At 45.2% G+C, this 12,132-nt stretch overlaps 1 protein-coding gene across 1 annotated transcript in view; it reads left to right on the top strand.

Annotated features, from left to right (window-relative positions):
* The window catches only part of KCNH6 (potassium voltage-gated channel subfamily H member 6), a 124,135-nt gene that overhangs the window by 17,805 nt on the left and 94,198 nt on the right, over positions 1-12,132 (top strand). The window contains exon 2 of the mRNA XM_066627209.1: positions 5,927-6,157. Coding sequence (XP_066483306.1) covers positions 5,927-6,157 — 231 coding nt within the window. The remainder of the gene's footprint in view (positions 1-5,926; positions 6,158-12,132) is intronic.

The following is a 12,132-nucleotide window of genomic DNA, read 5'->3' as shown; positions in this document are numbered from 1 at the left end:
CTCTCACAGGGTTGTTGTGAAGAAAAATAAGAGACAGAACCATGTACACTACCCTGAGCTCATTAGAGGAAGGGTGGTATAAAAATGTGAAAAATAATAAATAATTTCACAGTGTTGAGGCAACCTTCTCCAAGGAGGTATGGCAGGTAGCTGAGTCACAAGCCCCTTTTTGATCTGTCTCTGACTAGTTGCCTCCTGGACTCTAAACTGGCCCAAGAGATGATGTCTTGTTGCAGCACTTCAAGGAGGCTCCCCTACCTACTCTGTTGTCAGCTTACTATTAGTCACCCGAGAGCTTAGAAATGTTGATGCCCATAGATCTGAAATGTTTATTGAGTTCTGAGCTGGACTAGTGCCTGAAATCCAACTCTGACTGCTATGAACATGTTGTGTGTATCACTTTTTGTATTGTTTTATGTTGAGATGACTTGCCACCAAGTAAGGAGGCCTTCAAACAGTTATTGTTAATTGGTTTTGCTTTCCCCTTAAATACATCAAATAAATATTTCCTATATTCATGGAACTCCAGAGTGGATGCAGGCTGCCTCTCTTCATTCAGTGAGAGAACTGGGTATGTTGTACCCCATCGTGGAGAGATAAGAGAGGCATGCAAGCAGTGATGGGAAGTAGCAGCAGCTGACAATGTCTGTGATTTGATGCTCATTAAGGAGAAGTTATGGACAAGAGGATCACCATCTGTGTGATTTGCCATGCCTCAGATCAGCTTTCCTTCCTGGTCTCCCACTGGGTATGCATTCACCTAGCAGTCCATCGCTCTATGGACTTGATGTCTGAGGCATCACCTGTTGAGGAAAGGGGGTTTTATCATTAAGTCACATGCTGTGCCTTCACTGTAAGGAGCTGCACTAGAACTCTGTCTGCAATTACTGTTCATTCTGTTACTGTGGGTCTCAGGTCTGATCCTGCAAGGAAGAATGGGTCAGAAATATGAGGCCAGCAGTATCAATGAAAGGCACACAGTGTACAGTGTCAGGTCTCCACCCAGCTTTATCCAGTGCACGGTGAGATTCAGGGGCTTGTGGCAGTGGGGTTTCCCTTTCTACAGAGCTCATACTTGCCCTCTGTGACACGCACTGTTACTTCTGTTTAGTAAAGGAGATTTCTTAAGCTAGTATACAGTTTTTCCATTGTACAGGTGTGGGTGCGATCTTGTGGTCATATAAGCGTTTGAGCACTTTGCAGAGCTTTGAAAATGGGGGCGATGAGAGATGTTCTGTCCTGCCTTGTGGCATGGGCTGCCTCCCCTCCTTACTTTCCTTTGCGAAGTCCTTGTGGTCCCAACTGTAGCAGCAGAGTTATGGTTCCCATTGGGCACATGTATCTGGAGTTCCAAAGAGCACATGTAAGCAGATGTGTGATTTTTTGGTGATAACAAAATAAAAACACACAACACCACTTTCTGCACTTCTCATTTTTGTAAAAACAAAAAAAATCCAATATCTGCAAAAACAAACCAAAAAACCACTTCTACATATTGGTCACTGTAGGCTAGTTGGTTGGACATGTTCCTTGGGAGAAAAAAATGAAATCTGTGAAAAAATAAAAACATTTAAGAATACTTCTACCTGTAAGAATTATCCATCTGATGCTGGTCTCTTGGCTCGCTGTTGTCCAAAGTCCTTCCATCAAGTTCCCCATCACCAAAGTTCCTAAGTGGCCAGAATGCCACACTTCTTGATCCATGAGCTGTGTTCCTTTGATGACTTACCCTGGTGCTGTGCTGTGATTGGCTGCTGAATCAGCTGGAATCTGATCCTCTGACATAGGGGTGGGATTGAAGGGGCTGCCTTTTGAAGTGGTCCACTGACTCCAATGAGAATGGTTTGCTGGTGTCATCATCAACTGTTCTGTTGATGTACCATTATGGTGGTGTGCAAAGTGAGAACAACCTTGAGCCAGCAAAGAATTCAAACTGATTTTTCCTCTCCACATCCTAGCCACAGATAATAGAAAATAAAACCATACAAATACTTTCCCTGCTACATAATGCTAAAAGGCTCCTGTGTGGGAGTGGCTGCCAGCCCTGAACTGAAGTGCTTTATTATTATATACTGGGCAAAGGGTAAGAGATCTGGAGAGTGAGAAATTAGTGAGGTGCCCTTTTCCCTCTCCTCCTTTCTGCAACCACCCTCATGGTGCAATATTCCTCCCTCCAGGATATTTGTCTATAAACTGTTAGGGATGGGGTGCAATCAGGTCAAGTTCCTCTCTCTCCTATTTATCTTTTGTCCTCAGTTTCAACATCTCATGGCTTAGCTGCCCTCAGCTATAGGCTTAATTGCTAGCCCCACACAGTCTGCCCAACTTCCAGTTCCTTCAAGCCCCCTGTTTCTCTCCCCCTGAAGGAAAGTGAGAGCTGTCCACTAAAAAAATGATACTTTCAGGATTTTAGCTTTGACTGGGCAGCAATATATTCCCCCACCCCAAACAAAAGATAGCACCAAAGATTTCCTGACTTTGACATTCAACATGACCCTGGAAATTCCTTTCCAGTGCAGACTGTGTGTTCTTATCTTGATGCTCCTCTACTGTTCTGTTCTCTCCTGCCTGAGGGCCTCTCAAAGGCACCTGGTGGGCCACTGTGGGTGACAGGATGTTGGACAAAGTTGGCCTTTGGCCTGACCCAGCAAGGCTCTTCTTAGGTGCTTTTATTCTTACGTTCACACAAGCCCTGGAAGTTCACAGGGCTGTTTGCATGGAATGGAAAAAATAACTTTTCTTTTAATGCACAGACTTAAGTATGTCTGGGTCCTTAAGGAGACTCCTGAGTATGCAGAAATCATTGCTTTGTTTTTGAATGGCCACATTTTGTGTGCAAACTAATAAGCTCTTGGCCACCTGAGTTCACTATTAGTATGGATGATAACTGCACAGACTGAGCCCTGCTGGGTCAGATCAAAGGTCCTTCTACCCAAGCAGAAGCTTTCAAAATGCTCATAAACAAGGCATGAAAGCAGGTTCCCTCCCAGGAACTTGTACTGTCTCTGAACACTGAGGTTCTTTTGACCTATGCTAGCTTATCACTACCAAGCATTCCAACTCCTCACTTGTGACTTTGAGGCTTCTGAAAGCACCTCTATATCAGGTCCCTTTTCAAATGCCCTTTATGCCCCTTATCATCCTTTAGTCTCTGTGAATGGCTGGCATGTCCCTCTCTTTGCCAAGTTCTACTCAATCCAAATGGAAACTTCTAATAAAGGATGGAACATTTTGATAACTATAGGGTCCGTGTCTTTCATAGGCTGCAATCCTAACCACACTTTCCTGAGAGTAAGCCCCATTGAACAAAATAGGACTTACTTCTGAGTAGACCTGGTTAGGCTTGTGCCCATAGAATAACAGGAGTAGAAAAGAACAAAATGCTACCAAGTTGAGGTTTGCACTGCCAAGGCAGAATAGCCCTAAAGTAACCTCATCTGGTCCATTTTGGCTAACCAGCCAAGTTAGAGAGGCTGTGAAGGGCAAGGAAGCTTCCTTCCGTAAGTGGAAGTCTTGCCCTAATGAAGAGAATAAAAAGGAACATAAACTGTGGCAAAAGAAATGTAAGAAGGTGATAGGGGAGGCCAAGCGAGACTATGAGGAACGCATGGCCAGCAACATTAAGGGGAATAATAAAAGCTTCTTCAAATATGTTAGAAGCAGGAAACCCGCCAGAGAAGCGGTTGGCCCTCTGGATGGTGAGGGAGGGAAAGGGGAGATAAAAGGAGACTTAGAGATGGCAGAGAAATTAAATGAGTTCTTTGCATCTGTCTTCACGGCAGAAGACCTCGGGCAGATACCGCTGCCCGAACGGCCCCTCCTGACCGAGGAGTTAAGTCAGATAGAGGTTAAAAGAGAAGATGTTTCAGACCTCATTGATAAATTAAAGATCAATAAGTCACCGGGCCCTGATGGCATACACCCAAGGGTTATTAAGGAATTGAAGAATGAAGTTGCAGATCTCTTGACTAAGGTATGCAACTTGTCCCTCAAAACGGCCACGGTGCCAGAAGATTGGAGGATAGCAAATGTCACGCCTATTTTTAAAAAGGGAAAGAGGGGGGACCCGGGAAACTATAGGCCGGTCAGCCTAACATCCATACCGGGTAAGATGGTGGAATGCCTCATCAAAGATAGGATCTCAAAACACATAGACGAACAGGCCTTGCTGAGGGAGAGTCAGCATGGCTTCTGTAAGGGTAAGTCTTGCCTCACAAACCTTATAGAATTCTTTGAAAAGGTCAACAGGCATGTGGATGCGGGAGAACCCGTGGACATTATATATCTGGACTTTCAGAAGGCGTTTGACACGGTCCCTCACCAAAGGCTACTGAAAAAACTCCACAGTCAGGGAATTAGAGGACAGGTCCTCTCGTGGATTGAGAACTGGTTGGAGGCCAGGAAGCAGAGAGTGGGTGTCAATGGGCAATTTTCACAATGGAGAGAGGTGAAAAGCGGTGTGCCCCAAGGATCTGTCCTGGGACCGGTGCTTTTCAACCTCTTCATAAATGACCTGGAGACAGGGTTGAACAGTGAAGTGGCTAAGTTTGCAGATGACACCAAACTTTTCCGAGTGGTAAAGACCAGAAGTGATTGTGAGGAGCTCCAAAAGGATCTCTCCAGACTGGCAGAATGGGCAGCAAAATGGCAGATGCGCTTCAATGTCAGTAAGTGTAAAGTCATGCACATTGGGGCAAAAAATCAAAACTTTAGATATAGGCTGATGGGTTCTGAACTGTCTGTGACAGATCAGGAGAGAGATCTTGGGGTGGTGGTGGACAGGTCGATGAAAGTGTCGACCCAATGTGCGGTGGCAGTGAAGAAGGCCAATTCTATGCTTGGGATCATTAGGAAGGGTATTGAGAACAAAACGGTTAGTATTATAATGCCGTTGTACAAATCTATGGTAAGGCCACACCTGGAGTATTGTGTCCAGTTCTGGTCGCCGCATCTCAAAAAAGACATAGTGGAAATGGAAAAGGTGCAAAAGAGAGCGACTAAGATGATTACGGGGCTGGGGCACCTTCCTTATGAGGAAAGGCTACGGCGTTTGGGCCTCTTCAGCCTAGAAAAGAGACGCTTGAGGGGGGACATGATTGAGACATACAAAATTATGCAGGGGATGGACAGAGTGGATAGGGAGATGCTCTTTACACTCTCACATAATACCAGAACCAGGGGACATCCACTAAAATTGAGTGTTGGGCGGGTTAGGACAGACAAAAGAAAATATTTCTTTACTCAGCGCGTGGTCGGTCTGTGGAACTCCTTGCCACAGGATGTGGTGCTGGCGTCTAGCCTAGACGCCTTTAAAAGGGGATTGGATGAGTTTCTGGAGGAAAAATCCATTACGGGGTACAAGCCATGATGTGTATGCGCAACCTCCTGATTTTAGGAATGGGTTATGTCAGAATGCCAGATGTAGGGGAGAGCACCAGGACGAGGTCTCTTGTTATCTGGTGTGCTCCCTGGGGCATTTGGTGGGCCGCTGTGAGATACAGGAAGCTGGACTAGATGGACCTATGGCCTGATCCAGTGGGGCTGTTCTTATGTTCTTATGTTCTTATTTTACTCCTTGGATGACCTGCATAGTTCAGATCTCAGAATGCCATAAGAGCAGGAGCCATCAAAAATGCACCACCTCAGTATTATTCAGAAAATAGAATGAGAAGAGGGGGGCAAGTAGGGCAATGATGCCTGTAGCTACCATTCTTGCCTTAAGACAAGAAGCATTTGATGTAAAGTCAAGGTCTTCATAAGTTGTTTCTCTCGGCAGGAAAACTGCCTGTCTACAAGATGCTTCAAAGAGACCATTTTGTGATATTGGTGGGTATAAACAGATAGTCATTCATTCTGCCCCTTCTGTATTGTTACAGTCAAGGGCTTCATGGTAACCCTGGGCATTTCTCTTTCATTTCCCCCCAAGATCGCAAGTTCCTCATTGCCAATGCACAGATGGAGAACTGTGCCATCATTTACTGCAACGATGGCTTCTGTGAAATGTTTGGCTACTCCCGAGTGGAGGTGATGCAGCGCCCTTGCACCTGCGACTTCCTCACAGGGCCTGACACGACACACAACTCCATTGCACAGTTGGGGCAGGCACTGCTGGGACCTGAAGAGTGTAAACTGGAGATTCTCTTCTACAGGAAAGACAGTAAGCAATTATTCTTTTATTTCCTGGTCAAGTGGCTGAACCCACTATTGCTTTGTGTGATGCAAGTCATTTTAATTGTGATCCTAGCCAGATTGTTCCTCTGCACATCTCTGTGTTCTTGTCTGATAATAAGCAGTATGGATATATGGACACATATGGAAGCAGTATGGACACTCCCTGGTTTCTTTTCTGCCACCACCCAGGAAGGTGACACCTCAACATGTCTGTAGCAATGAGCCTTTGGGTGGTAAAGGGTTGTTGCAGATCCCAAAAGGTAGCAGTCATGCTGGACAAAGGACAATAGGATGAAGTAACATATGGGAAGGTAGAAGAGAGAATATGGGATCTGATTCTGAAAATGAAGGTGGTACAGTGACTCTTAAAACCCTACAGAGAGTTATGTGTTGTATTCAGGCATAATGTGCACTGCCTCCTGAAGAATAGACCAATCCAAGATCTCCAGGCACCTGAGGTGGTACTCCAAATGTTGCCACCCTTACCCTGGTGATGTACCAGCTCTGTTTCTTCCACTTCCTGGATTCGAAAAGGAAGAAGGTGATAGAGCAGGAGAGAAAGTGTGGAGAAGAGTGTGATGGACCCAAGCAGGGGTCAACAACCTTCTTCCACATGGGGCATGACATCAGATCAGTCAATAGTAAGAAAACATGTGCATTCAATATGCATGTACAAGGTTCCCAATTAGGCCTAAGAGCGAAGAAAAAAAGAGATGGGTATGGCATGGAGAGATGCATGCCCAGGCAGAGAATATCACTCAAGAAAGCTTCTGCTCTTGGTCTACTTCTACTGTAAGCCTTAAAGAGATAAAATTACAAACCTGAATTCTTTTCTAAGACCACTGTGGGCTGAGTGGCTATATCTTTTTGGCACTATGGGTCAGATGGTTTCAAGTGGCAGGCTGGATAAGGCTCCTAGGCCATAGATTACCAACCCTGAATTAGAGTGTCCAACCACTCTCCTGTCTGCATTTTTACTTCCACTCTGTCCCCCTCTTACTTTTCCAGTCCAGGGAGTAGGAGGAAGAAGAACAGCAGTGGAGGTGAGTAGGCAGAGGTGGATGCCCCCAACCAATCAGTTGCCTCCAGAGACCACCTTAGTCAATCTCATGGATGTGCCAGCCCTGACCCCCACCTCCAGATTCTCCTCTCCCTTTCCTGTCTTAGATGAGAACACCTGTACAAGCCTATGATAGGAACTCTAGTAAGGAGTATTAACCTTGGCAATAAAGTAGTTAAGCTACCAAAACTTGTCTGGAATCTGAATTCAATAATCAAATTTAATCAGACAGTGTATTGCTTCCAAGTGGAATGGCTTCCACCCAGACCTGTGAAAGAAATATGCTTCCTATAAATGTTAAATAAACAGAGTAGATATACGAAGGATCTGAGACAGGTAAGTGATCTGCAGTCCCATCCCCCTCCCCCCAAAGTGCTCATTTTCTAATATGCATTGGTCTAAGGGGCAGCAGAGATATCTGCATAGCGAAGGTCTCCAGGGCGAGATTACAAAAACAGGCAGAAAAGACCCAGGCTATTTACATTATTTGACACTGATTGCAACTCAAAGAGAAATGCCTCCCCACACAAAGAGAAATGTTCCATGAACAGGACCATGACTATTCTGGAACAATTGGTGAGTGGATAACCCAACTGCAATTGTTAATAAAAGACTGTGCCTTTGCAGCTAGAATGATGTGCTTAAGAATGGAGTTCTATATGAATGTGATACAATAAAAATAGTGTGAATGAAGGATGGATTTCATTTCATATTGATTTTCTGCTTATCCGTTCTGAACAATGGTTTGTAATGCTAGACAAACAGCCAGATCTTGTCTAATCCGCCGTGCTAATGAAGCTGTGTCACTGGAGTGTGTGCTGCATCCTGCTGGGGATGGGAGTCCCGGAGGTCTCCTCTGGGTAAGGGAATATTTGTTTCTCTTCCAGGGGGTAGGCCTCTGCTACCGTGGTGGTTCTACTCGGACCTGCACCAGTCATTTTGCCTTTGCAAATCCAAGTGGACCCAGTAAGAGGGATCAAGGCTGGGAAGGGGTACAGGATTTGGTAGTGCTGCTGCTGCCTATACTGCCCGAATCCTGGTCTTGACACACATCCCTCCCCACCCTGGTCTCAGCCCCCGTCCTTCCCCTCCCCATCCCCCATGCTGACTTACCAGCTCTAGGGCTTTTCCTCTGGTTGCTTGCCACTTGTAGCAGCAGCCTGTCTGCATTGAATGGCACATCCCCTTTTGTGACCACCGTGAAGCATGCCCTGGAAGGAGGTGGGATCAGCTGCGCTGGTGCATGCTGTACCAAAACCCCCCTCCTGGGTTTGGTCTGCCTGCACGGATCAATGATATCAGTGACACAGGTCCGAGTTGACTCATTTTGGCTGCTGGGGCTTACCCTGGGGCAAATGGACAAATGTCCCCTTACTCCCAGGAGACCTCCAGCAGCCACAAATCCCTCACAGGATGCTGCAGAAGTTGTGCTGCTGCCACTGCATTGCCACACTGGTATTTATGTTGGATTGGCTTGTAACAGTCTATTATTCTAGGCCAGTGTTCTTCAACCTGTGGGTCATGACCCCAATGGGGTTGCAAAGCCTCATTTGCAGGGTTGTGGCAACCTTTCAAAGCCTGTGCAAGAGACGGCTTGGATCCAATAATGGTACTGAATAATTAAAACTGAGTTCGTAATTTAATCCTACACAGCCTCTTCTCATTGTCTTTCCTGGCAGCTCCTAAGGCCTGCTCAGGCTGCCACCTCATACGGTTGTTGTAAAGAAACAATACATAGGGGGAAATGGGGCAGGGGTGGGCGGATTGGGTCCTGGGGAGGCAGGATTTGCACTGCCAAACAAATTTAATTATTTGGGTCATGACATGAAAAAGGTTGAAGACCACTGTTCTAGGCCATCAGCCATAGAAAGCACAGAAAATGAAGTGCCCAGTAAACACGCAGCAGGCAGGCAAGGCAACAGCCATGTCTACCATTAGAAAAGACATGCAGAAAATGCTGCACAACAAATAGGTTGCAAGAGTATGTTATACAAACAGACAGGAATATAAAGAGCATACAGTACATATAGTAGAGGAACATTCCCAAGTCAAAGGAATCAGTGACAAAGAACCTGTCAAAGAAGAACAAGAAATCCTCAGTACAGATTGATCCCTGTGCAAACAACAGACTGAAGATAATCAAGTACTTTTAGAATAACAGGTCTATCTTTGAAAAATGGCGTGATATTCAAAAGAGAGAAGATATCAATTCTAAAGAAGATGCACTTCAGAGGTGCTGAGATGGATGCACAAAAGATTTCTCGAAATGATACTCCACAAACAGTGTATGAGCCCATTGGGTGCACTGCATTAGCCAATTTTGAATGACCAGATTGAAAATATGGTCCAAAATATCTGTATCTGTGCAAAGTACCAAAGACAGAACTGTAAAGAACCGATTAGTGCCTGCAATCTATACAATAAGACTTTGGCAGGATTGGATCAGACTGAGTATAGTGAAAAGCAATATCAACTTATAGTTGATTAGTGCAGTCAGTGTTTTGTGGTGGTGCAACTCTTGCAAATGCTAGAATAAATCATACCAAATCTACATTTGCCAGGCACCTCATTTGTGATATATTAATCTCAAACAAATGGCCTTAGTACAGCTGAGCAGAATCTCAAATATTTGCACAAAATGTTTGTAGAAGGATTTCCTCACGCAACTATGAGCCCAGACAATCTGCAGCTAATGGTCTAGCAGCTGAAAGATTTGTTAGCATAACCAAACAATTTATATCAAAGGCAACCAAAGAAGGGCACAAATCATACTGTAGGTTAATAAACTATTAACATATACCAGTCGAATCACATGCCCTGCCAGCTCAGTCAATCATGAGTAGGAGTCTCAAATCTGTCAGTACCAACAAAGAAAACAGAACTGGGCAGACAGAAAGAAAATGCAAAGTTTTATTATGTGAAAAATGCAAAACCGCTGAAACCCCTGGAAAGATGATGCAAAGTCCTAATGGCCATTGGAAATTTTATGCATAACAGAGATACACAATGGCTTACATTGTACAGAAACTGGTGTTCAGATGCAAGTATAACTATGTGAGATCCACATATGGGGCTCTATACCTGTCAGAAGATAGATGACAATCTAGAATCACTGGATGATGAGCATACTCACTTGGATTCCCAAAAGAACTTTTAACTCGCGGCTGAACAAAAGAAAAAAAGGAACTGTGATGATGGGGGGGGAGGGGTCCTGGTATCATTGTCTCTCCTCTTGTCCTGATTTATACCTATGCCAGAGCCAAACTCTGCTTCCAACATGAAGACAAATAAAGATATATCATCATCAGAAGCCTCCATCCCAATAGGTTGTAAACCCCAACAGATCCCCACTGTAGCATGTAGCCTAGACTCTAGAACAGGGGTGTCCTGTTTTGGCAGGAGAGCCACATCATCTCTCTGACACTGTCAGGGGCCGGGAAATAAAAGAATTAATTTACATTTAAAATTTGAATAAGTTTACATAAATGAATGTTTTAGAGATAGAACTTATATGAATGAATGAAGGTCTTGCAGTAGCTCAAGGCCTATAAAATGCCTTACACAAGCAAGGCCAGCCTTTCCTTCACTGCTACTGCTGCATTACAGATGTGAAACAGCAAGCAGCGGAGGGAGCCCTCATCCCACAGCTCAGGTAAGAGGTTGAGCAGTCGTTCTCATGCTGGAGCAGTTGCATCAGGCCAGCACAGGCTCCAGCAAGTCTCTGAAGGGCCAGAGGCTCACTGGAGACTGGGGGCTTCCTGCAGGCCGGATTGGGAGCCCCTGAGGGCCACAAGTGGCCCCCGAGCCGGGGTTTGGGCACCCCTGCTCTAGAAGAACTAGGGCAAACTCTGAGCTCAACCAAAAAAAGGCAGGTAAGGAGTATGACATGACAAGAGAGTTTTACAAGTTCAAGGATGGGGGAAACTGGATAACACTAGAAGGGAAGAATAAAACAAGCAGGTTTGGAAAGTAGCTTGTGTGTTAGCAGTACCTGGATTTTGGCAAACAAAAGACAAAAACAGAGGCAAATGTAAAAGCAAGATTATGAATCCAGCGCAGGGTAGATGGCGCGTGTCCTTGTGCCAGCCCAACCCAGCTCAGCACAACCTCCTCCAGAGTAGACACAAACATGCTTTATGGTACATTCACAACACTCCTGGGCTGGTGCAAGGGACTTGTGCTGGCCAAAGTCTAGGTAAGGATTGTGCCCCCAAGCATTTTTGTGCTTGACCCTAAGAAATCTAGGGTTTACTGTCCATCTCAATCAAACAGGTCCATCTGATTGGTTCATTGACACACTCCTGAGCATCCCTACCTACTCTCTGACCTAGTCAGGTGGGCTAGGTTGCCCAGTTGGCTGGAGCATGCCAATCCCAGCAAGTGGACTGGCTAGGGGCTATTGTGCTGGTTGGACACAGACAAAGAAGAGAGCAACCTGTCTGCTTGACCATACTGTATTTTTGCAATGGTGCTGATTTCAGAGTGTCTCTGGGAAGCCTCTTTCTTATTTATACTTATGCTGAGGCTTTCCTTAAGTGGAATAGTCAGGGGGGGGAGAAGGGTGTGAGGAAAGCTCAATAACTACAGGAGTCAATGCATTATAATTAACCAGCAGCAACCAGCTAGACAACACAGTCATGGTTGCAAACAAGCATATTGTACTCCAGATATGCTGTTTCAAGCCCAAAGGAATTGAGAGACTGTGATGCTTCCTGATGCCAATATGAGCAGAGATGCTGCCAGCAACACACTCCTCCCTCTTTTTCTGTTTGCAGAGGAGATGTATCATATTGATGCCACAAGAATTAATTGTGCATTGTTCCCCTGACAACCCGAATTACAGGCTCCCCACTCCCTTTCATCCCATGCAGGTCTATGTTAGAAACCATTCAGGGAGCTGT

The sequence above is a fragment of the Tiliqua scincoides genome, chromosome 5 (assembly GCF_035046505.1).
Source record: "Tiliqua scincoides isolate rTilSci1 chromosome 5, rTilSci1.hap2, whole genome shotgun sequence".
Classification (NCBI taxonomy): domain Eukaryota; kingdom Metazoa; phylum Chordata; class Lepidosauria; order Squamata; family Scincidae; genus Tiliqua; species Tiliqua scincoides.
The sequence above is the reverse complement of the archived record's forward strand: the minus strand, read 5'-3'. Positions and strand labels throughout refer to the sequence as shown.